A 27177-nucleotide genomic window follows, 5' to 3' on the forward strand; every position below is an offset into this window, starting at 1 on the left:
ACGCTGTCTTTTAGTTTTTGCAGCTCTAATTCTGATTCTACTTCATTTATATCACTCTTCCACGGGTAAATATCCCACCATGATTATCGAAAGTGCACAGTCATGAAATCAACACCACACAGTGAGCTGTAGGACGAAAATAGCAGAAACAGCAAGCAAAAGAGTGGCTAGTAACGCATGCTGGTAAACTTGCCCTGAACATAATACGTTCTGAACAGTCGGCTGCGCTGTACATACTACGATTTGATCCGATTCATGTTTTTCAACACTACATTACTATTGGAAAAAATATGACATAAACGATCTGAATCAACGGCCTTAAACAGCATATCACAGTTGAGGTGAAAACGCATCGAACTGTATTCTGAACTCGGCTGTATTTAATACGTTTTAAAACGATGCTCCTCATTGCTTTAAAATAATTGCTCAAAATTCTATTATTTGTGGCTCAAGTGGCAGAAAAACCCCCTATCTGGTCACTCGGGTGCTACTCAATTATAAAAACCAGTTTGGATACGGAACGATGGGGAGAGGATTGTGGAGTGCGGAAGGGATATGTAATGACAACAGATTCCACTGTTCGTTCGTTCTTTCGTTTCTAAAAGGAGTTTTCAGCGGCTGCTTCAATTCGTCCAAGGGACTGCGCCTTGCCTACCCCTCCCTCTCACCCCTTTGGCCAAAATCCTTCTACGCTCTCGTAATAGTATAACTGAAACTAGCAATTCCGTGCACAATTAAATCTTAAAATATGTTTGCATTCATGGACTATAAAATAACAAAACATGCAAAATTATAGGAAAATCTTGCAATATAAGAATTCCATCTTTGATGCATTATTTTGAAACAATGTGCACCGACTAGTTTTCTCCTAATCCTCCACCGATTGTGGTAGCTCTGCGCATTGAAGCATTGAGTTAAGAATCGCTGAATTTGGAGTTGGGGCGCTTCGAATCCATCCGCTGGCAATCTTGAAAATGGTTTTCTGCGGTTTCCCATTTTGAGTTATGCAAAGGACACGGTTGATACCGTACTATAGGCCACAAATAATCCCTTCCGAATTCCTTTCTTTCCTGAAAGATTTCAGGTCCCTTAAAGATGCTTACATGAAAAGAGCTGCATCGAAGGCGAGTCCAACATCTCTTCCAAGGATGTACTGATGTATCATGTCTTCAATTTTTACTGCAATAACGATTCTCTGCTGTGAAATGTCTTCTTTGTAACATACGCGGAACAGCGAGCAAGAGAGGGGAAGAAAACCAATGTGCACTCCGTGTGCACACCGGGCGGAGTCATTCCAGATGTGGAAAGGGTCCTTCCGGATGCCATGAAGGGTACAGGGTGCACCCATCTGCAGGTGGTCGCTCATGTCGGCACCAATGATGTGTGTCGCTATGGATCGGTGGAAATCCTCTCTGGCTTCCGGCGGCTATCTGATTTGGTGAAGACTGCCAGTCTCGCTAGCGTGATGAAAGCAGAGCTCACCATCTGCAGTATCGTCGACAGGACTGACTGCGGACCTTTGGTACAGAGCCGAGTGGAGGGTCTGAATCAGAGGCTGAGACGGTTCTGCGACCGTGTGGGCTGCAGATTCCTCGACTTGCGCCATAGGGTGGTGGGGTTTCGGGTTCCGCTGGATAGGTCAGGAGTCCACTACACGCAGCAAGCGGCTACACGGGTAGCAGGGGTTGTGTGGCGTGGACTGGGCGGTTTTTTAGGTTAGATGGCCTCGGGCAGGTACAGAAAGGGCAACAGCCTCAAAGGGTGCGGGGCAAAGTCAGGACATGCGGGGACCAAGCAGCAATCGGTATTGTAATTGTAAACTGTCGAAGCTGCATTGGTAAAGTACCGGAACTTCAAGCGCTGATAGAAAGCACCGAAGCTGAAATCGTTATAGGTACAGAAAACTGGCTGAAGCCAGATATAAATTCTGCCGAAATTTTTACAAAGGCACAGACGGTGTTTAGAAAGGATAGATTGCATCCAGCCGGTGGTGGCGTGTTTGTCGATGTTAGTAGTAGTTTATCCTGTAGTGAAGTAGAAGTGGACAGTTCGTGTGAATTATTATGGATGGAGGTTACACTCAACAACCGAGCTAGGTCAATAGTTGGCTCCTTTTACCGACTCCTGACTCAGCAGCATTAGTGGCAGAACAACTGAGAGAAAATTTGGAATACATTTCACATAAATTTTCTCACCATGTTATAGTCTTCGGTGGAGATTTCAATTACCAGATATAGACCGGGACACTCAGATGTTTAGGACGGGTGGTAGGGACAGAGCATCGAGTGACATTATACTGAGTGCACATCCGAAAATTACCTCGAGCAATTAAACAGAGAACCGACTCGTGGAGATAACATCTTGGACCTACTGATAACAAACAGACCCGAACTTTTCGACTCTGTAAGTGCAGAACAGGGAATCAGTGATCATAAGGCCGTCGCAGCATCCCTGAATATGGAAGTTAATAGGAATATAAAAAAAGGGAGGAAGGTTTATCTGTCTAGCAAGAGTAATAGAAGGCAGATTTCACACTACCTAACAGATCAAAACGAAAATTTCTGTTCCGACACTGACAGTATTGGGTGTTTATGGAAAAAGTTCAAGGCAAACGTAAAATGCGTTTTAGACAGGTACGTGCCGAGTAAAACTGTGAGGGACGGGAAAAACCCACCGTGGTTCAACAACAAAGTTAGGAAACTACTGCGAAAGCAAAGAGAGCTTCACTCCAAGTTTAAACGCAGCCAAAACCTCTCAGACAAACAGAAGCTAAACGATGTCAAAGTTAGCGTAAGGAGGGCTATGCGTGAAGCGTTCAGTGAATTCGAAAGTAAAATTTTATGTACCGACTTGACAGAAAATCCTCGGAAGTTCTGGTCTTACGTTAAATCAGTAAGTGGCTCGAAACAGCATATCCAAACACTCCGGGACGATGATGGCATTGAAACAGAGGATGACACGCGTAGAGCTGAAATACTAAACACCTTTTCCCAAAGCTGTTTCACAGAGGAAGACCGCACTGCAGTTCCTTCTCTAAATCCTCGCACAAACGAAAAAATGGCTGACATCGAAATAAGTGTCCAAGGAATAGAAAAGCAACTGGACTCACTCAACAGAGGAAAGTCCACTGGACCTGACGGGATACCAACTCGATTCTACACAGAGTACGCGAAAGAACTTGCCCCCCTTCTAACAGCCGTGTACCGCAAGTCTCTAGAGGAACGGAAGGTTCCAAATGATTGGAAAAGAGCACAGGTAGTCCCAGTCTTCAAGAAGGGTCGTCGAGCAGATGCGCAAATCTATAGACCTATATCTCTGACGTCGATCTGTTGTAGAACATTAGAACACGTTTTTTGTTCGAGTATCATGTCGTTTTTGGAAACCCAGAATCTACTCTGTAGGAATCAACATGGATCCCGGAAACAGCGATCGAGTGGGACCTAACCCGCTTTATTTGTTCATGAGACCCAGCAAATATTAGATACAGGCTCCCAGGTAGATGCTATTTTCCTTGACTCCCGGGAGGCGTTCGATACAGTTTCGCACTGTCGCCTGATAAACAAAGTAAGAGCCTACGGAATATCAGACCAGCTGAATGGCTGGATTGAAGAGTTTTTAGCAAACGGAACACAGCATGTTGTTATTAATGGAGAAACGTCTACAGACGTTAAGGTAACCTCTGGCGTGCCACAGGGGAGTGTTATGGGACCATTGCTTTTCACAATATATATAAATGACCTAGTACATAGTGTCGGAAGTTCCATGCGGCTTTTCGCGGATGATGCTGTAGTATACAGAGAAGTTGCAGCATTAGAAAATTGTAGCGAAATGCAGGAAGATCTGCAGCGGATAGGCACTTGGTGCAGGGAGTGGCAACTGACCCTTAACATAGATAAATGTAATGTATTGCGAATACATAAAAAGAAGGATCCTTTATTGTATGATTATATGATCGCGGAACAAACACTGGTAGCAGGTACTTCTGTAAAATATCTGGGAGTATGTGTGCGGAACGATTTGAAGTGGAATGATCACATAAAATTAATTCTTGGTAAGGCGGGTACCAGGTTGAGATTCATTGGGAGAGTCCTTAGAAAATGTAGTCCATCAACAAAGGAGGTGGCTTACAAAACACTCGTTCGACCTATACTTGAGTATTGCTCATCAGTGTGGGATCCGTACCAGATCGGGTTGACGGAGGAGATAGAGAAGATCCAAAGAAGAGCGGCGCGTTTTGTCACAGGGTTATTTGGTAACGGAGATGTTTAGCAAACTCAAGTGGCAGACTCTGCAAGAGAGGCGCTCTGCATCGCGGTGTAGCTTGCTAGCCAGGTTTCGAGAGGGTGCGTTTCTGGATGAGGTATCGAATATATTGCTTCCCCCTACTTATACCTCCCGAGGAGATCATGAATGTAAAATTAGAGAGACTCGAGCGCGCACGGAGGCTTTCCGACAGTAGTTCTTCCCGCGAACCATACGCGACTTGAACAGAAAAGGGAGGTAATGACAGTGGCACGTAAAGTACCCTCTGCCACACACCGTTGGGTGGCTTGCGGAGTATAAATGTAGATGTAGATTACTTGTATTACTTGTAGATCTTCCACTGCCATGAGCCGCGCGGTGTAGCCGCGTGGTGTCAGGCGTTTTGCCACGGTCTAGGGGCGGCACCCCCCCCCCCCCCCCCCCCGCCTTCGGAGGTTCGTGTCCTCCCTCGGGCATGTGTGTGTGTGTGTTGTTCTTAACGTAAGTTAGTTTAAGTTAGGTTAAGTAGTGTGTAGGCTTAGGGACTGATGACCTCAGCAGTTTGGTCCCTTAAGGATTCACACACATTTGAATATTTTGAACATAGCCACGACACCATTAAAGTATCTTACCATACATTTTAATGCTACTTACATCTTCCCTTGTATATATGTATATATATTGTGTAACGGGTATAAGTGCAAATATTTTTATGTGTGGTACCTTAATATGTACACATATTAGTGTATTGGTTGCTTTTCTGTGTGTCGAACAGTGATCCCACAAACACATCACGAACTTTATGACCCGATGTCTTCCACACAGTTGTAGCTGCACCACTAAATGGACTATGCTTGTCGGTACAGGCTAACGGTTTAAACCCACACTAGAACACCTGAGCTGCCACCCACAGAAAAATAAGCATTAATAGCTTGCTCTTTCAACATCTATCTGGAGATACTAACCAACCTAAAAACATTTGACTTGTAATAGCTATAATTATTAGTCTGCAAATTATGTAAATACTGATGTAATATCGTTCATATATATATATATATATATATATATATATATATATATATATCTGTGTGTGTGTGTGTGTGTGTGTGTGTGTGTGTGTGTGTATGTGTATGTGAGTGTGTGGGAGAGAGAGAGCGGGGGGTGGGGGAGAGAGAGAGAGAGAGAGAGAGAGAGAGAGAGAGAGAGAGAAAGAGAGAGTGAGAGAGACAGAGAGATGGTATTCCCTTGTTGTCCTGAGACCACTAAACTTGTTTACTGATTCGTTTATAGGAGAGATACAGTTTGAACCCAAATCTTCGACAGAAATGTACTGTTGAATTTTCATTTATTTATTTACAATAACCTCACAGAATATATTAAATTATAATTTATGTGAAGTGCACTATGTTAATGTGTCTTCGTCAAAGACAAATTTCCTACAAACTGGTATCTTTATTGCTTAAGTATACTTTTATACTTACTTATAAAGTTAGATGTGACTGAACCACATAGCATCCCAGTTGGCGGTGAGCTGAGGTGTTGGTACCCTATGCCCACCAAAGCCAGCAGAAGTCCTGTAAAAAGACACCCTAGATGTTTTAATTTTTTTCTGGGACACACTTTACACACTGTAATAATATGCATATTTGTATTATTAAGCCAGAAGACAAAATACCAGAAATATACATTAACTAATTAAACACTGAAGAAAACTCCTAACATTAAAAGGAAGTCACTGAAGTGGGAAAACAAATACTGGTTCATGAGGCATTCATAACAAATTTCATATTACCCAATCAGTGGTAACTTGTTTGATGGTGTACAGTTGATTTCAGGCTTGCAATAAACATCAAGATCAGTTACAGACAGGAATTCTAATTTACACCGAGTAAAGAAATTCGTACAATTATTTCAAAGATAAACCACTGTTTCTGCATAGTTGCAAGGAATACCATAAAATGAGGTGAATAGAAATGATGGGGTGAATAACAGCAAACTTCGAAGGAAATTCTAAAAGATAAATTTTGAACATACTGCTGTGGTTTTGCTCTTGAACTGTTTGTCCTTATGCTCTCCACTATATTTAATAAATGATTATTAAATACATTTGCCATCTGTGACTCATCATTTGTAGCCCTTCCATTCAGTTCATTAATGCTGTTGTATTGTTCTTTGGCTGGTTGTCCTGTCTCTCGCTTCACTACATTGCATACTGCCGTAATTCTGTTGCCGGGTGTACTGATTTCTGACATTATTTGTACGTTATAGGATTTTTTAATAACCTTTCTTAGTAATTTTGAGTATTTTTTGTAATGTGCAACTACTGAAGTATCCCTACCTATTCTTGCCAAAAGGTACTTCTTTCTTTTCCTTTCACAAGATACTTTAATCCGTCTAGTGATCCATGGTTTTTTACCTGGCTGTTCTGACTAGCTTATGCGGCAAGCTATTTTAAAATAATGATATGAATTTGTCATGGAATAGGTTAAATTGTATATTAGCATTAGGTTCATTATAAATTACATCCCATGCCCTCTCCTGAAAACTATTCTGAAAGACATTTGTCCTGGAGTCATTAATTATTCTAACTGAATTCCACTGATGAGTATTCATACCTTATGGCGCTATGTTATCCATCGTAACTGTGCATCATGATCAGAGAGACCATTTGTTACTGGATAAACAGTTATTTTATTACTTTGAGTTCCATCAAAAAAAAAAACATTATCAGTTAGGGCCCCACTGTCTTTATCCACCTGTGTTGGAAAGTTAATTACTGAGACCAAATTGTGGGATCCAAATAAGGTTTCCGTATCATTTTTCCTATCAGGATCCCTTAGCAAATCTACATTGAAATCACTACAGACTAATAATTGCTCGTTGCAGTTTGAGAGATACGACAGCAAAGAATCCAGATTCCTCTTAAATAGTACAAAATTTCCCAGGGGGGATCTATATACAGTTACAATTAAAAGTGAGATATTTTCAAGCATTGATTCACAAGCACACATATCTGTGTGCATACCACTACAAATATTTTTGAACTTGTATTCTGTCTTAATATATGTAATAACTCCTCGTTTTCATATGTTATTTTTGCATGAGTGAGCTGCACTACTATAATCTTTTATATGTGTGTGCTCAGACAAGTCCAGAATGATGAAGAGCCAAGTGGCCATCTCTCTGTGAAGATCGCAAGGGAAATGGAGGACCTTGTGTTCCAGGACCGGCGTATCTCAGTTAAGGAAATTCCGCAAAAGATAGAAATCTGTAACAGAAAAGTTTTCAACGTTTTCCTCGACATTTTGAACAAGACATAGATCACCCACCGCTGGCTACTGCGACTGCTCACACCCATTCAGGGTGGCCTGCCTATATGACTTGTTTAGCCGCCTAATCACTACGGACGAGTGCTGCGTGTGCTACCATGATTTCGAAACGAAGGAGCAAAGCAAGCATTGGGAACATGCGGATTCGCCACTGCCGAAAATGTCGCAGACGCAGCCGTCAGAGGGCAAGGTGATGCAAGGACTGCCATGGTGTGATGCTAAGATATTTTGCTAGTATGGTGCAAACGTCACAGGAACTTGCTACCGAAATCTCCTAACTAGATTACGGGTGCTGTCAAGACGAAAACTTGTGGGAAGCTGTCCAAGGGTGTGCTTTTGCTCCACGATAAATGTCCCAGCTTGTTCTATACAGTCCCACATGCTGCTTCTTTGGGCTATTAAATTTTGCCAAATTATCTACCTATTCTTACACCGTTGGGAAAAATGTGCCGCCCTAAAGGTTAAATATGTAGAGAAGGACTAACACCACCACGAAGTTACAGCATTGCAGCTCAGTTTTTATCATTGTGATAATTAAACTTGCTTACTCACTGCGCTCAGTTGTATTCTGGGACCTTCAGCCGACACCACTCGTTGTACAAAATATGCAAATTTGATCCAATTTCCACGTCGACACTGGGGCAGCCATAAGCATTACGTGTGGGGGAACTGCAGATTCACATGGTCCCTCTACGTGATTGCTCTGGGTCGCTGAAGGCTGAATCCTGCCCGTAAGTGTCAGGTACTCGAGTGAAATGTTTCACTGTCCTACTTTCTTCCGAGGTGCTTTACAGTATCTGTATGTACTGGAATATTTCGGTCTCCCCAGCTGAGTCCGCTAACGCACGCCTGTATAGTTGCACCAGACTCTGCGGTTGCTGGTTTGGATCGCGGCGGTGGAACAAATTTTCACCGTCAGTATTCACTACACTCCTCCCCCCCTCCACCCCCTCCCAAACCCTGTTCTACTCTCGAATGGGACGTTGGTAGTTTCAAACCACCACACTCACTGTTGGTAGTGATCCGTTCGTGGGATGAGAACATTAGCCATTCAGTCCAGCTGGTGCTATTCGAGAGGAGTAAGCTATGTGCTGGCCGCGAATCTCAGCCTCCCTCTTCTTTCGTCATCATACAACAATAGCACGTGACCTCACTAAAAACAGATACCTATTACAGTCACCATACTTAAAAGATAAATTTGAGACACAATTGTCACACACTGGGAAGAAATGGACCATTGAGCGCGGAGGAGAATAACCTCTCGGGGTCTCCCAGGTACATGATACATTCTTTCACTAAGCAGTCCTATACTGGCGTGTTTTATTGTAATCCGTGAAGTCTCACCATAAAAGCAAAGCTGTATGGCTTGATTGGCGGGGAACTCGTGAGAGGCAGGTTCAGCTGCCTGATTGGAAAGGCATTTCGTATCCCTCGCGCGTAATGGAACCTTTCCGAAGTGTGAGATCTGTGTGTTAAGTGTATGTTACCTGTAGATGGCTGTAATGTTTGTGTGTGTGTAGTATGGTGTCGTGTTCGCATTGTATGATAATGAGAGGAGAGAGCGGGTGGAACCTGGTGCCAGCACGTAGCCTCCTCCCCTCGGGTAGCACCAAGGGGGCTTCGAGCTTATCGTCCCCTTCCAACGGATAGATCACCATCAGCAGGGGCATATGAACTCATTCCATGAGGCAGTGCAGAGGGGTTTAGAGTTTAATCCAGGTCTCTTGCCCAACGTCTGGTGATCAGAAATTTAATACCATCACCCGTCCTTCCCTTTCAGGAAAAGTAACAGGAAATTTGCCAACAGCGCATGACGTGCCTGTGCAGTTACCCATCTAAGCAGCGGCGTAGCATAACTTCGGTGACCTGACGGGAACCGGTATATTCAATGAAGCAAGGTCGTTGACAAGTATAACTATCAGACAATATTTATTCAAAGATCTCGAAATACATTAACTTATATGCACGACTAAGTGCGCTTCATTTGTCTCCCCATACTTGGTTGAGCCCAGTTTAACAATATTATAGGTAGGTTTTTGATTATTCTAGAATCAGCCTTGAAACAATGGATACATTTGTTTTTTATTTGTTCTCGATTCTGATGCGTTATTTGAACAGATAACAAAAGGAACCAATTACAAACAGAATTCAGCTTTGGAAGCGTAGAAACAATTTCCCGTATCCTTGTCCCCAGTGTCTTTGTTCAAATGTATTCTCAGATAACACATACTACCCCGCTGTAAAAAATTCTGGTGTAAGAATGCGTAGTCTAACGGCGATATAAAAGCATTAAAATTTTGTCGAGCTTTCAGCCGCATCAAGTGGTTAAGTATTCACGAGCTTTCGGCCATTGTCAGGTACTGACTGAGTGGATATGTAACCACTTGACGCAGCTGTACCTTCGAATAAACTTGTAGAACACTTCCTCATTACTCGCATTTCTTACTTTTTGCTATACTGCCAGTATACCTATGTGTGTTGGTCACCATTATTGTTCCTATTTTTTTCACAGGTCACAATTTTTGCATTAGCCACTCTCTGTTTAACAACACAAACAGCACGTGACTGGTTCTTTGTGAACTGATTTACACTGTTACCTTAACAAAGATCTTTCCATTTGTTTCCAGTCGTTGCTTATGGAAGTACAGTAATGAGTAATTGTGTCATAAACACTACCCTTATGTGCGTTTAGTAAACTACTTAGTGACGTAGTGCGATATTCACAATTAAGTTACCGATTTTTCAAATACTGTAACTGCATTTGCACGCCATATTCGGGTTTGGGTTTTGTGATATATGTACTTCTTCAGTTATTTATGCTGTCAACAGTGAGGTATACTTACGTCTGCTGCTGGCTCTTGTTGTTGTTTCCATCTTCAATATTTTTCAAATTGTGCACGGAATATCTGTTGTAGAAACCCCAGATACTCTTCATCAGCTTATCACTGTATTTAGTGGGCAGCTCCTCCATAACTGAAAAATTAAATTCAAGTGGCACACTATAATGCATAAGAACTCAAAAGCATAGCATTTTGCTTCGTGAAGTGAACTTAATATTACTTGACTTTCGTTTTTGATATTACGACACCCAAACTATACCCCTCAGCGTCCATGCATACTGGTTTAAATTTGTTGACTTCTGACGTTTAAGGTCCCAGATACGGGTCGACTGTTATGGTGTGGGAGGCTAAGCTATACTTCTTATTTTCTTCTCCTTTCGCTCCCCCCACCCTTCCACCCTAAATGTAATACGCTGTCACTCCCATTTCTAAAGTACCACAGTTGCCTAGTGTTTAATAACAATAATAAAATACATAAAATATTTTAAGATAATAATGTGGTTACATTAATGCTTACGGCATTATTTTAGCATAACTTAGAAGATTAATAGTTTACACAATACAAAACCGGAGTGTGCACTAAGCATTATCTGTATTTAATGAAGCACTAGGGTTGTGAACACTGGTGTCCAGACAGGGCAATGTAAGGTGTACATGAGAGGATGCTATATGGGAATGCAGGCTTTCTCAGCGAATTTCATGGATGAGATCTTCTCGGGTTACCAGCCGAGCCGTGACACCGTGTTCTCACAACATTTCGAAGATTTTTCGTTGAAGCGTTGCGACAACACACTGCATGAATCGGCTGATAATCCAAGAAAAGGAGGATGCTGCTTCTTTCAGTTGTTCCTGGCAATGGTCTGGAAATTCAGTGTTTCTGTGATTTTCTTGCTTAGTGGAGAGCTTTCCTCTCTCTTGACTCACTCAAATTTACAGCTATTTCTGGTTACATCTGTGGCCTCAAGAACCATGTCGTACTTTTTGCCGGCCGCGGTGGTCTAGCGGTTCTAGCGCTGCAGTCCGGAACCGCGGGACTGCTACGTTCGCAGGTTCGAATCCTGCCTCGGGCATGAGTGTGTGTGATGTCCTTAGGTTAGTTAGGTTTAAGTAGTTCTAAGTTCTAGGGGACTTATGACCTAAGATGTTGAGTCTCATAGTGCTCAGAGCCATTTGAACCATGTTTTTTTTTTCGTACTTGTTGGCAGCAAGTATGACCAGCCTGTGGGCGCCAAAAGTCATGGGATACATCCTAATATTATGACGGATCTCTTTTTCCCCGACATAATTCAGCGACTCGGCGAAGCATGGATTCAACAAGTCGTTGAAGACCCATGCAGAAATATTGATCGATGTTGCTTCTTTAGCCGTACATAATTGCGAAAAAGTTTCCAGTGTACGATGTTGTGCACGAACTGACGTCTCGATTATGTTCCGTAAATGCTCGTTGGCATTCATGTCGGAAGATCTGGGTGGCCAAATAATTCACTCGAATTGTCCAGAATGTTCCTAAAGCCAGTCGCGAATAATTGTGGCCTAGTGACATGACATCTTTGTTTGGGAACATGACGTTCATGAATGGCTGCAAATGGTCTCCAAGTAGCCGAACATAACCATTTAAAGTCAATGATCGGTTCAGTTGGACCGGAGGACCCAGTCCATTCCATACAAACACAGTCCAAACCGTTATGGAGCCACGACCAGCTTGCACAGTGCCTTGTTCACAACTTGGACCCTTGGCTTCGTGAGGTCTCCACCACACTCGAACACTACCATCAACTCTTACCAACTGAAATTGGGACTCATACGACCAGGCTACAGTTATACAAGCATCTAGGGTCCAATCGATATGGCCACGAGCCGAGGAGAGGCGCTGCAGGCAGTGTCGTGCTGTTACAAAAGGCATTCGCGTCGGTCGTCTGCTACCATAGCCCATTAACGCCGGATTTCTGCGCACTGTCGTAACGGATACGTTCGTCGTACGTCACACATTGATTTTTGCCGTTATTTGACCCAATGTTGCTTATCTGTTAGCACTGACAACTCTGTAAACGCCGCTGTTCTCGGTCGTTAAGTGAAGGCCGTCGGGCACTGCGTTGTCCATGGTGAGAGGTAATGCCTGAAATGTGGTATTTCGGCACACTCTTGACACTGTGGATTACAGAATATTGAATTCCCTAACAATTTTCGAAATCGAAATTCTCATGCCTCCAGTTCCAACTACCATTCCGCTTTCAAAGTCTGTTAATTCCCGCCGCGCGGCCATAATCACGCCAGAAACCTATTCAAATGACTCACGTAAGTGCAAATGACTGCCTCGCCAATGCACTGTCCTTTTTATACCTTCTGTACGCAAAGCTACCGCCATCTGTATATGTGGAATTCTCTATTCCATGACTTTTCCCACCTATGTGTAATGCTCTCTGCAGCCGGTCAGTCTGCAGCTCTCAAGGAAACAAGTGAAAAGTGTGCTGTTTTAAACACAGCTTGTAATTTTCTAGAATCCCTTGCCACTTTTAAAATGTTTTCGTATTAGTTTATTTTCCGAAACTCATCTATCGTCCTGCTCGTCAACTCGTTTTCTCCTACTGAGGCGTGCAGGATTGTTAAGTTGTATAAGGCACGACCTTTCCTTTAGAAAGTAATACTGACAGGATGAAAATGACCAACTCACCGGATCGAATGGCCTCTAATGAAGCTTCGTTTTGTCAGACTGTGGATGCTGTAAGGCGAAAATTAAGTGATGCAGTGTACACAACTGCAAATGTGTCCCATAAAAGGAAGAGTGATGTCTGAAAAAGTTCGATTCGATAGTCTACACTTCAGACGAAGAACATACAAATTTCCTCGAATGCAAACAAAATGGTTGTGTTCTCATTTATTCCACCTCCGCCGTGAGAAAACATATGTGCTCCGTCGAACGAAAGCTGGGCATAAAACAACGCCACTGTTATGCCACTGCGACTATTTGTGTATTCCTTTGGTCAGGACAACTTGTGTGTTTGAACTAACACTTTATCATCATTTTATCATTCATTTCTACGTCATTATCGATCACTGCTGCAAATTTATTTTAATAAAGAATCACCCTTTAGAGAATACTCTTCATCACAACGTCCCACTTTCTTGCACTGTTGTCACAGAAACTGTGTGTATGTCTCTGAACATATACCAAATTTTAAAATAAATCTACAGCAGACTTTGAAAATTTTTAAAATATGATACCTCCGCCGGAGAGCACTTTCGGTGACTCATAGCGCCAATGGCCCAGGAGAAAGCCGACCAGATCCCATGCGGCGAGCGCCCGAGATGCGGACAATGGAGACATTCTGCAACCGCACAGGGGATAGCCGGGCAGATGCCCTCGCCTCGCGTAAGAATGGACATCTTGGAAAGAGGTTGGCGGACAATGAGCAGCGTGTCGAAAACTGATACACCCCTGTAGCTATAGGGACGGAGCGTCAGGAATGCACACTTGGAGACATGTGAATCCTTCTGGTCTGACAGCAGCCGTTTTATCTGCCTCAAAAAGCAAGAATGTGTGGACAATTCCAGGACTCCTCCAGACACAAAAGCGCCAAGAATCCGCACAGGTAGGCATGTGAGACTAAAGTACTACGTAAGAAATCGTCCTGCTCAGAAAGATGTTTTCTGGACATTACGGACGTCCCCAGACTCCGATTTCACAACATTTTTGCTAAAGCTAGAGGAGGTTCTTTGTTCACTTTATAGCAAATACAAAAAGTTAGGTGACTTCAGTTTTAATTGGTAAGTGATTGTGCAAGGAAAAGGATGCTGGTAGACCTCCTTAATTCATATTATCTTATGCAAACCGTATTCTTTCCAACGAGGGTGCAAGGGAACAGTAGAACAACCATAGACAACATTTTTGTTCATTCCTCATTACTAGAAGGGCATTCTGTTAGCAAAAAGGTGAATGGCCTTTCAGATCATGATGCACAAATTTTAACTCTAAAGGATTTTTGTGCTGCAACAAATGTTAAATATAGTTATGAACTTCTTAGGAAAGCTGATCCAGTTGCTGTAGAGACCTTTGTAAACCTTATCAAGGAACAAGAGTGGCAAGATGTGTATAGTGCTGATACAGTAGACGATAAATATAATGCTTTCCTCAAGACTTTTTTCATGCTCTTTGAAAGTTGCTTTCCGTTAGAACGTTCAAAACAGGGTACTAGCACAAACAGGCAGCCTGGGTGGCTGACTAGAGGGATAAGAATATCCTGTAGAACAATGTGGCAATTATATCAAAACGTTAGAAGCAGTCAAAATCTAAATGCAGCAGCCCATTACAAACAGTATTGTAAGGTGCTTAAAAAAGTTATTAGGAAGGCAAAAAGTATGTGGTATGCAGATAGAATAGCTGAGTCTCAGGGTAAAATTAAAACCATATGGTCAGTCGTAAAGGAAGTGGCTGGTCTGCAGAGACAGGTCGAGGATATAGAATCAGTGCGTAGTGGGAATTTCCTTGTTACTGATAAGTCACATATATGTACAGTATTTAATAATCACTTTCTGAATATAGCAGGTGAACTAAATAGCAACCTAGTCCCAACAGGGAATCATATAGCGCTCGTAGAAAAAGTGTTCCGAGACTGTTACCCGAAATGCTCCTCCATGATACTGACAAGAGGGAGATTGAGTTAATAATTAAATCACTAAAGACCAAGAACTCTCATGGATATGACGGGGTATCTATCAGAATACTGAAGTATTGTTCTATGTATGTTAACCCAGTACTTAGCCATATCTGTAACTTTTCCTTTAGGAGTGGTCGGTTTCCTGACCGATTAAAGTACTCGGCACTGAAGCTACTTTATAAAAAGGGAGACAGGGATAATGCTGACCTATTTCTATGCCATCGGTGTTTGCTAAAGTTATCGAGAGGGTTGTATATACAAGGTTACTGGAGCACTTAAATTCACATAATTTGCTGTGAAATGTACAGTTTGGTTTTAGAAATGGTTTAACAACTGAAAATGCTATATTCTCTTTTCTCTGAGAGGTTTTGGACGGATTAAATAAAAGATTGCGAACGCTAGGTGTTTTCTTTGATTTAACGAAGGCTTTTGACTGTGTTGACCACAAAATATTACTGCAGAAGTTGGACCAGTATGGAGTAAGGGGAGTAGCTTACAATTGGTTCGCCTCTTACTTTAAGAACAGAAAGCAGAAGGTAATTCTCCGCAATATTGAGAGTGGTAGTGATGCTCAATCCCAATGGGGCACTGTTAACTGGGGTGTTCCCCAAGGGTCGGTGCTGGGGTCACTGCTGTTTCTTATTTATATAAATGATATGCCTTCTAGTATTACAGGTGATTCAAAATATTTCTGTTTGCTGATGACACCAGCTTGGTAGTGAAGGATCTTGTGTGTAATATTGCAACAGTATCAAATAATGTAGTTCATGAAATAAGTTCGTGGCCTGTAGAAAATAATTTGATGCTAAATCACAGTAAGACTAAATTTTTACAGTTTCTAACTCACAATTCAACAAGAACAAGACAGAATGGGCATATTATAAGCGAGACGGAACAGTTCCAAGTTCCTAGGCATTCGGATAGATAGTAAGCTGTTGTGGAAAGCCCATGTTCAGGATCTTGTTCAGAAACTAAATGCTGCTTTATTTACCATTAGAACAGTATCTGAAATAAGTGACAGTTCAACACGAAAAGTAGTGTTCTTCGCATATTTTCATACGCTCATGTCATATGGTATTATTTTTTGGGGTAATTCTTCTGATTCAAAAAGGGTATTTTTGGCTCAAAAACGGCCTGTTCGAGCTATGTGTGGTGTAAGTTCGACAACCTCTTGTCGACCCCTATTCAATAGTCTAGGAATTCTGACACTGCCCTCACAGTATATATTTTCTTTAATGTCGTTTGTTGTTAGCAATATTAGCTTATTCCCAAGAGTTAGCAGCTTTCACTCAGTTAATACTAGGCAGAAATCAAATCTGCATGTGGAATGCACTTCCTTGACTCTTGTGCAGAAAGGAGTGCAGTATTCTGCTGTATCCATTTTCAATAAGCTACCACAAGAACTCAAAAATCTTAGCAGTAGCCCAAACACTTTTAAGTCTAAACTGAAGAGTTTCCTCATGGGTCACTCCTTCTATTCTGTCGAGGAGCTCCTGGAAGAGCTGAAAAATTAAGCAAATTCCGGTGTTACATTGTTGATTTTCTTTATTTAAACTTACGAATTGTCGCCTGAATATGTTTCTTATATTTCATTTTATCTGTTTCTACTATCGTGTTATAATTTCATGTATTGACTCGTTCCATGACCATGGAGACTTCTCCTTAATTTGGTCCCACGGAACAATAAATAAATAAATAAAATATAAATCACGAACACCAGCAGACCCTCCAAGCCTCACACACAGAGAGCCGTTGCAAAGAAGTGTTGCGTGGCTACTTTCACAACAACTTATGAATACAAAAGAACATGGAAACCATGGGTGACCAACGCTGGGAACGTCCTTGACAGTAAAATAGCGAGAAAGACTACAATTCTCGAGTCGCACACAGGCCACGCAAGATAGGTATTTCCATCCTGCACGGAGAGGCGTGGTCACGAAACGGCGACAGTCATTGGGTGACATTGTGAATTTACTCCGCCAATGGCAGTGTTGAGAGAGTAAATATTTCGAGGAGATGGATGAAGAGTGAAGAGGGGAGTCGGTGGGACGGCGCGGAAGCAGGAGGACAGGGGGGCTCTTCCATCCATCGCCAACATCCGCCTTCCGACACCGTGATAATGCTCCTTCGGCTACGCAACCCGAAGCGAGCAGAAAACGCGGAGACCATACCTGATCCTCGCCGCAAAGCTGCGACCGATGGCCTTTGTAGTCTCGTCCCTTCAACCCCCACAAACCAACCCCACAGCTCCGCGGCGACCTGCCATACGACGAATGATTACGAATAATGGTGAGATGGTTCATTCCCCCCTCCCCTCCCCCTTAATAATTGATTCGTGTCCACGCTCAATCAAATCGGCCCTGAGACTTGTAATTTTTTGTTTTGCTTTGTGTGCAAAAGTTATTGAAATAAATGCTGTCAAATTCAAATGGTTCTAAGCCCTATGGGACTTAACATCTGAGGACATCAGACTTAGAACTACTTAAACCTAACTAACCTAAGGACAGCACACACATCCGTGCCCGAGACAGGATTCGAACCTACGACCGTAGCAGCAGCGCTGTTCCGGACTGAAGCGCCTAGAACCGCTCGGCCACATCGGCCGGCTAAATGCAGTCATTTCATGTTTTATTCATCTAAACAATCTGTTCCATTCGTTTATCAATCCTCTAATCTCTTTGATTTCGTCCAGTTACTGATGTCACTTAATTGGGTCAAAAATGGGTCAAATGGCTCTGAGCACTATGGGACTCAACTGCTGAGGTCATTAGTCCCCTAGAACTGAGAACTAGTTAAACCTAACTAACCTAAGGACATCACAAACATCAATGCCCAAGGCAGGATTCGAACCTGCGACCGTAGCGGTCTTGCGGTTCCAGACTGCAGCGCCTTTAACCGCACGGCCACTTCGGCCGGCTCACTTAATTCTGACTTCCAATATGGGACAGTTTCATTACTCATCTACATGTCATTCTGGCAGAGAGGAGAATTTTCAGTTCACGAAATTTTTGACGCCGAACGTGGGGCGATCTCATTAGTAATTTGCGTACTGTGCGATATCACAAACAATTTCGCGATTCCCTATATTTTTAGCGCCCAGTGTGGAGCAATCTCATTAGTCATCTACATGACATTTCATGTCAGAGAGCAGGGAAGAATTCTCTATTCACTACATTTTTGGCATCCAACGTGGGACGATCTCATCGGTAAATTTCCTGCTGTGTGACATCACAATTTGTCGATTTACTGCAATACATACATACAAACATATATACATATAAACATACGTTTACGTGAATATAATACACACACACACACACACACACACACACACACACACACACACACACACACACACTTGAACAATATTCACTGCCAATTGGTGAGTCATTATACTGGTATCACGCGCAGTGGTTGTGTAATGGGTCCTAGGTTATACTTACGTACTCGTGTACTCGCTCTTCTTTCTATGCTGGTACAATTCACTAGTACCCGACAACAGATTGAAGTGACGAGCTTCCAGTCAAATGGGCAGAGGCGGACATTCGCGAGTCCAGTCTCCGAGCATACGAAGATGGTAAGTTCGGAGATGAAGTCTAGGACCGGCTGGCGAGTATAAAGCGAGTACACGGAGCTCATTCGTGACCTCTACTGTCTGCAGGCAGGAGCCACAGCACTCCTCCCTCCGCAGAGATAGGAATCACTTTTAAGTCTGTATCTCCTTGTTCGACTTACCCCGTTTCTCTAAGGGGTCGGCATTTTTGTATCGGTTTTGGCGATGTTAGTGACCGCTGGCAGCCGGAACCTGTGTCTGCCATATGTTAAAATGTGGAAACGTTTTCTAAATGTTCGCGTTGCTTGTATCTGAGGAGGGGATGTCGTTACCAGCTCGGTATTTATTAGATCATTCAAAAATAAACTAGTCGGAGGCTGTAAAATGAATGTCGCTGAAGGGATGGTAATGCCATTGCCTGCGGAAGAAGATTTGATCCCCATAAGAGCGCCGAGGCAACAGACTCGTCCCTACAGGGACACAGACGCACACCCACGTGACAACAGAGCAAGCACGTGCACGTGTAGACCGTCTACTGCACTCAGTGGTGCTGAGAACAGAGGGATCGAGGCTTCAAAAGACGAGCAAAGGGGTGTATTGCTGAACCTTACAACGGTTGGAGGGCAGGGAACGGAAATTCACAAAAGAATTTCGCAAATTGTCCTTTCGAACTGCGACCCTCGATCCGGCCTCTGTGTCAGTGGCGGTCACCGTAACTCGTCGGTCTGTGATAATGAGGGCATCCATCCGCTGAACAATGTTATCGGCAATGCGTTGTGTCGTTCCACATCGTGCGTCATCGGCCAACGACATCCGTCCTTCCTCGAATCGCTCGTGGCACTGACATGAAGTGCTCCTTGGATATTTACGCCGCTTTTTGGCGAATTTCCGCCTCCCGCACTCCTTCCTCTGTCAAGAAACAGACTACACGCCTTTACTCTTCTTTTGAAACTTTCGTTGCTCTGTTTTCATCGTGACTGAATGCAGTGGATCGTCGGTGCGTACACGTGCGCGCTGTGTCGTCACGTGGGTGTGCGCTCGTGTCCCTCTAGCGGCAAGTTTGGGGCTCCAGCGCTCTTATAGGGGTCACACCTTCTTCCGTAGACAACGGCATTACGATTCCTTCGGGGATTTTCATTTTACAGCCAACGGATCGTTTCTTTTTGAATGGTCTTAATACCTTGCTGGATGTGGAAAACGTGCTAAAACCACATCGAGGCTTGTCGGGTGTAGGAAACTTTTGGTCTCGGGGGCATAGAGGCGCCAATCTCAACTTGGCGCCCCAAATAGCCGCTTGTGTTGCTTGGGCCTTACACTAGTCATGCTTGCTTGCAACAGTACATGTTAAAACACGAAATACTTACAGAGCCTCGTTTCCCAAAACCGAGGTTGCTGTATTATTGTACATTCTTTTCTTATTTGTCATTGATCTGTGAGATTCTTATTGAATTTTAAACAAGCAAAAACGTTCTTCATGTTAAAGCTCTTAACAATTACTGGCCGCATAACGAGACCTCATTACGAAATCTTGTTATACCTACCTCACTATGGATTTAAAAAAAAACTGGAACTGGTAATGGTAAAATGAGAACAAACTTTTTTTATATAATACTTGTGGCCGATTGGTGCTCGTATTCGAGTTACAATCCTTGTAAGTCTACTACAGATATATTTCTGAAAATGTCTGTTTCCGAAAAGACAGACTTTGTTTATGTAAAAAAGTCATTAAAAATTTAAATTATTGCTTTAAAGGGTAGTCCTTCCGTGTCCTGGTGTTGTTTTTTGATTAAAGCCGTATAGATCGCTTTGTGTATTTCTTTATTAATAACTTCGTTTCGGCTACTGCCATTATCATATCTGCAATTAAGACTAAAGTACCATAAGAATGAGAGATGTTTGTATACTTTGTCAGGCTACAAAAGATGAAAAACTTCAAAGTTAAAAAGTTTAAAAAAAATCACTCACCAAAACATAGAACGTGTAAAAAATGCTCAGTGTCAGTTTTTCGAGCCCAGTTGGAAGGTAATTTATTGCTAAGACTTAGGTTTTACTGTAACTGGCACTGTACGTCGTTTTAAAAGTTCTATGTTTTAAGTTTAAAAAGATTAAGTTTTCAATTTTCCATCTTTTTTAGGCTGATAAAACAAACACCTCTCATTCTTACGTTCTTTTAATCTTAATTACAAATCTGATGATGACAGTAAAAGAAATGACGTTATACATGAAGAAATATTTAATAGATCTAGACTCCTTTATTCACAAAGTATCCAAAATGACTATTTACTTTGTTATAAGTCCTGACGTCGGCTGTCGTATCTGCTTTTGGGACAACACAAGTGGAGGCACTATTAGTCATACTAGGCGTCTGTCCAGTAGATATTACTGTTAGGTACAAAGGTTCTCTTTACTGGCTTCGTAAAGGGGACATTCCCAAGGTGAGAGCAAGTACTGATCAGGAACGATAACCAAACTAGAGGTAGAATTATGGAAGGGGCGTGTGTGGCAAAATGATCGAGAAAGTATCACGACAGATTGCAGAGCGTACATATAGAATGTTTCCAAAGATGAAGGAGAGGATGCTTAAAAGCTGCTAAATTCATCTGGAGTCATGCTTCATTGCCTGGCACGCCATGGACCACACCTTGAATATTTACAAAAGACGTATGCATTTGGCGCCGTCATTGGCACACCAGACCATACTACATTGGAGTGCCTAGCTTATGAAGATCTGTGGATTCGAGTAACAGGCATGGGAACATTCATTGACATTATTAGAGACTTGCTGTTGATCGAAATGGCAAATAAGATATCCGGGAGCAAACTTAGAAAATATTTAGTAAACAAAGGTACTGTAAGAGGAACCTGATGGTAAGTAATGGCGTTGAAGTGAGTACTGTGAAAGCAGTAAATATCACAGACCCTGGAATTAACACCTACAAAGAGGACGACCAGAAGCAATGGAAACGTGGTGAACAGCGAGAGTGCTATGACGTAACGAGCATAACGAATGAAAACTTTTAGATGTTTTATGTGGGTGTACCAGCAAGTGCTTGATGCAGGGAGAAGAGAGGGACGTTAAGTCTCACTCGTTAGCTCCAATGTGGCTCCGTCTCAGGGGTGACGCGTACTGGGTTTAGGATTATTTGCGGACGGTATGGGTTCCCGTGATAACCGGTTTTAGAGATTTAGCATGTTTTCCCCACCAATCGGCGACTCGCTCCCATCCGCGTAAGTAATTTTAGCATAGGTCACAGATGTAGAATTCCGAAACAGGGGCTTCCTGGAGCATAAAACTTTCTTAACCATGAGTTGTATTAGGACCTGCCAGTAAACCATCTGCTGTGATGATAGTGTAGATGATCAACAAATGTAAGACTATAGTTGAAGAGTTTTGGGTGCTTTCTACTTTATGTTTTAAATTTAATTGTACCAGTTATTGCAAATGTTTAATTTACATCGAAATGTGGAGGCGAATGTTTAACCAAAAAATGGCTCTGAGCACTGTGGGACTTAACTGCTGGGGTCATCAGTCCCCTAGAACTTAGAACTACTTAAACCTAACTAACCTAAGGACGTCACACACATCCATGCCCGAGGCAGGATTCGAACCTGCGACCGTAGCGGTCTCGCCGTTCCAGACTGTAGCGCCTAGAACTGCTTGGCCACCCCAGCCGGCAACGTTTAATCACTGTTGTATACGACTTCCTGTAGTAACTTGGAAATATGACCCGCATTAGATTCTGGGTACTGGGTGTCAACATCGTAAATATTAATAAATAGATGTACTTTGTGTTTTTATGATGAAAACTTAGTAAATAATAAATGCAAGAGGAGACTCACACTTGTTCCCCACGTGTGGGAAGCCGCCGCGGCCGGCGCTTCCTGTCCCAGATGCATCTGGATCTTCTCGGCTTTGTGCATCTTGGCGCTGCATATTGGAGCGCACTTTGTACACGGCGTGCATGCTTGGCGGGAATGCCGACATCTTGCGGCACCCTGCAACAAGGCAACTGCTGCGTCATACACTTCTCGTCTCCCGCGATGTACAATTGGCAGAATGCTAGAAAACGTGTGTAATGACACACACTAGCGAGATTTTATATCAAATCATACATATCATGTCAACTCGTGGTCATGAATTTCTTTGAAAACAAATATATTAAACCTCTATATTATAAGTGTTAAGAACTAAAGTATTTTCGCTTTATCTTCATTTTTGTAAATATTACGGCCCTTTGAAAGATGTATAGTTTGTAAATAACTCTGAAAGCAGTAAAGAAAAAAATAACTAATAAACCAAAAGCACTGGAGACCTGGCAGATGTTTTTCGTTAAAGACCCCTCTTAGTGTGTTGAAATTTAGTTGACACCCGCATTCGTATGGGTTTCCTTTAACTTACAAATTTAAGATGAAGATACGAAATTTAACTTAATTTTTCCACTTAAATTTTTTTTTACTTGATTTGGAAAGTGACAGGACGCTATCTTTTCTGTCATATTACCAGATACTACTGATGTAATTTTAAACAGTATCTTCTCTGCTCCAGCTATCTGTACTATTTAAATATTTATCACTAAAAATGCAAAAAAATTGCATTTTTGTGAGTGTTTACAAATTATTTACTCTAAAACCCCCAATCCGAAAACTTTTGAGAATTACACAAAATACTGTTTGGTTGGTATGTAAGTAGTCAGTGTAAACAGAATGGGCAATATTTTCCTGTGTAAAGCGTTAAAAATTGTTCAACATTCTGCATATTTCGCATCACTGAGTTTCTAGTGTAAAATATGCATGCTGGCAACACTACTTACACATAAACCACTCTGCATCGACTTTTGTGTTTGGTTTGAACTTTTTGAGAGATACAATGTCAGTGAGGAAATACAGTAGTGAAAGAGTGAGGTGTGTGGACTATGAAAAAAGACACAAGGAGGTGGTGTTTAAGAAAAGTGAAAAACACTTCACAGTTGTTGAAAATCTGTCAGAGGTATTGCAGAAACATCTTGGTGATCAAGTAACGGTATTAGCATCGCATCAATTGTGAAGGAACTGGTACATTCACTACAAGAAGAAATTTAGTGACAACCCAGCTCAACGGTCATCATCACCCGAGTTTGAAACTGAAAAAGACAGTGCAGATGATTATATTCCTAGGTGTGAAGTTGTTGATGCATTTAATGTTAGCATTTCTACTGTGGCCCCTACTATATCCTCCCTTAAACGTCCAGGAGAGATAAAAAGCACAAGATGAAAATAATATGTCAAAAAGAAAAGTGGAAGAAATAGAAACACGTTTTACACAAGCAACGTCCTCAAAACTTTGTGAAGTGTGTAATGTAGATGCACTGGGTGCAGAACCTGAAGATAGTGGTATGTGCACTAATTGTGGTGTGTGGTTTCAAAACCTCTATACTGCTATCTCAGCAGTCACGTATACTGAGGAGATACACTTACTGACACTAATACCTGGTAGCTACTCTAAGCAGCAGATACAGAAATACATACCGACTTCCTCACATTATTTAATTTCTAAGGCTCGTAAAATAAAGAATGAAAAAGGTATTTGGCCACGTCCAGATTCTTACTGAGGGCATCCGTTGCAAGATGATACGCTTGCTACTGCTCTGGAATATTACCTAAGTGATGAAAAAATTGCAGCAGGCTGATGTCATTTCTGTTACTGAAAATGGTGAAAAAGTTAAAAAGGTAAAAAGATACATCACAAGATCAATAAGAGAAGCATATCTCCCAATAAAAAGGAGAACGCGAATTTAAAAATTGGTCTCACAAAATTCTAGTCCTTACGACCAAAATGGGTAAAATGCCAGCCAGTGAAAGAAGTATGCACATGTATTTACAGCACTAATTTGAAACTTGTTTGTTTCGACGTAGGCAGTGTCACAGGAAAGAAGTATACAGAGATGGAGCTGATGCAGCTGTGTATATCTCAAGAGCCGCAAGATAAATGTTGGTTGCAGGAGTGTGCAATGTGTCCTGATGTTGAAGTGATGACTGTTGAAGAATTATATTCTCAGGATACTGACACTGACGTAACCTACGAACTGTGGGAGAGAGGAGAGTTGGTGAAGAAGGCAGTAGAGCCAGAGAAGTTTGTTACAGAGGTTAGGCATTGGGTCATGAAAGAAATAGCTCACCATCATATCTAGAGGATTCAGAGACAGGCCACAGCAGAAGTAATATCAGCCACACCCCAGAATATTGACACATTAGTTCTTCATTTTGACTTTGCAGAGAACTGGTCTCTTGCTTTACAGAACGAAATTCAAAGTTACCACTAGCACTCGTCAAAGGTATCAATATTCACATGTGTTGCTCACTTCCTTGGAACATCACACTGTTTTGCTATCGTCAGTGGTGATCTCATTCATGGCAGTGCACATGCATGCCATGCTGTCAGCACGATAATTGATGACGTAGCATCTAGAGGCCATGCATTTCCTTAACATGTGTTTGTGACTGATGTTATAGCATCTCATTTTAGAAACCGCTTTCAGGTTTATGAGCTTGGTCAACACTGTAGTACAGAAATTAAGACAAAAATGTGTATCTTCAGCAACAGGTCGTGGAAAATATGCATGTGATGGGGTAGGTCTCTGTAAACATCTTGCAACAAGATTTAATCTCCAGCATGAAGCTATTGATGCTATAGGAGATGCCACTGGATTTGTACACACCATATCAACAAACATGAAACTCTTAATTCTAAACGAAAGTACATTAAGGGAATTCTGTTTAAAAAAGGGAGGAGAGTGGTCTGCTATGAATCCTGTAGTAGGAATTCAATCAACTCACTACTGGGCTGCATTTTGGGGTGGCACATACATTGCAAGAACGGTTCTCCACGAAATGCAACTTGTTTATTGTGTGTGAAATGCAGAGGCAACAGTATACATTAGAAGACCCTGTAGTGAGCCACTTCATTTCTTGTGCGCATGACAATCAATGGTGGGTGGGACAGATAATAAATGTCTCTCAAGAGCTGCAAGATATAACCATCTCCTTTATGACACCTCATAGTCCTGCTACTGCTTTCAGATGACCATCATCAAAAGATCAGTGTGCAGTTCCCATTTCCCAACTATTGCCCTTGTTGGACCATCTTTGTCCATGTGCACATTCAGCTCGGCTATACAAGTTCAATCAGAAGCAGATGAAAAAAACAAATGACATCTTTTCAACAGTTCAGTGTGTACAGTGTTGATTGTTACGTTGTAGGCACTTATAATTCATGGAAAGTGATGAACTAGTAAAATCATGGCAGAAGACAATAATAATTTGTTAATAATATCATAAAAAGAAAGATGGATATAAATATTCTATATCTAATTTTTGTTATAAAATGCTTTCGAACAAAATTATGAATTTTTTCCCTACTCACTTATAATGTTGTAAAGCAATTATTTTGTTTCAGAAATACCAATTTTGCATGACATTTACTTAAAATTAGCCATCAATTTAAATATTTAAGTGACCATGATTTTTTGACCTTGATACATTGTAGAACGGCAGCCAGTCAGCGGTGAGCGCAGAAGTTTATTCGGAATGTGAACAGTTTTGTCCTGCTATGCTGCTGATGTGCTATGCTCTACTTGTTAGAATGAAAGTTCGTTCACGCTCTCTGTACGTTAGCAAAACTTAAAGCCTGTGTCCTTTGGATTTCATTATTAATAGAAATGCACTTTACAGTTACTTACGTCGACAATCTTACTGAACTGCTGTTTTTGCAGTACAGCTTATTATCTTAACAAATAAGTGGCGTTTCGATGCTTTCAGAGTAAACAATTTAATAGTCATATTTTACTTATTAAATGCCAGAGCAAATTCGTGACAGACGTAACCAGCCATGGCTTTGCCTAGCTGTGACTGTCTATCAGAAACTATTATCTTCACCTAATATAATACTAAGTACCTACTCAGTCTACCATATATTCGCTGGGAAAGGTGGTGTAAACACACATATCTGCGCGCTCATCCCTGATTGGTTGTTGTTTTATGGTCGTAGCTTCGCAATGGTGCATATCCAATCAATGGTTAATTGCCCACCATATGAAATTTGTAGAGAAATTAAAACAAATATGTTGTTTATGTTTTGGAATACGCCTCTAAAAGCATTTTACGATAAATCCAAATTGTGGCTACAAAACGACGTCAAACAGTGAAAGGAAGAATATCATTAAGTTTACACAAATTCTGGTCCTGATAATTATATATTTAATGTTTATGAATAATTAAATAAAATATTTTATGAAATTTCAAACTGTCTGTCATCTGCTTGAGAAACTAAATTTATTTTAAATATCTAGTGAATTACATCCGTACGCCAATTCCTCTGATGTAGGTAGTTTCCACTTCTTGTTTTTCTTCGTTTAAGTCGTTGGGCGATCTACTTTAGTTTGCATTGGGACCCCGGATGGAGGGATTATAAGAAATTAAACATTAGTACATTAGTATTGAGCCAGTCTTCAGTCTTTTCTCAAAAAAGAAAATGAAAATAAAAAAAGTCATAAAACTTCTGTAGAACTGCTGCCACTTTCTTT

General features: G+C 41.7%; 1 protein-coding gene across 1 annotated transcript in view; it reads right to left on the reverse strand.

Annotated features, from left to right (window-relative positions):
* Window positions 1-27177, reverse strand: part of LOC124556208 — an 86754-nt gene that overhangs the window by 8775 nt on the left and 50802 nt on the right. Inside the window, exons 2-4 of the mRNA XM_047130197.1 lie at window positions 22460-22615; window positions 10415-10544; window positions 5724-5816 (exon numbers count right to left, since the gene is read on the reverse strand). Coding sequence (XP_046986153.1) covers window positions 5732-5816; window positions 10415-10544; window positions 22460-22615 — 371 coding nt within the window. The 3' untranslated portion in view covers window positions 5724-5731. The remainder of the gene's footprint in view (window positions 1-5723; window positions 5817-10414; window positions 10545-22459; window positions 22616-27177) is intronic.

Source organism: Schistocerca americana, chromosome X (assembly GCF_021461395.2).
Source record: "Schistocerca americana isolate TAMUIC-IGC-003095 chromosome X, iqSchAmer2.1, whole genome shotgun sequence".
Taxonomy (NCBI): Eukaryota; Metazoa; Arthropoda; class Insecta; order Orthoptera; family Acrididae; genus Schistocerca; species Schistocerca americana.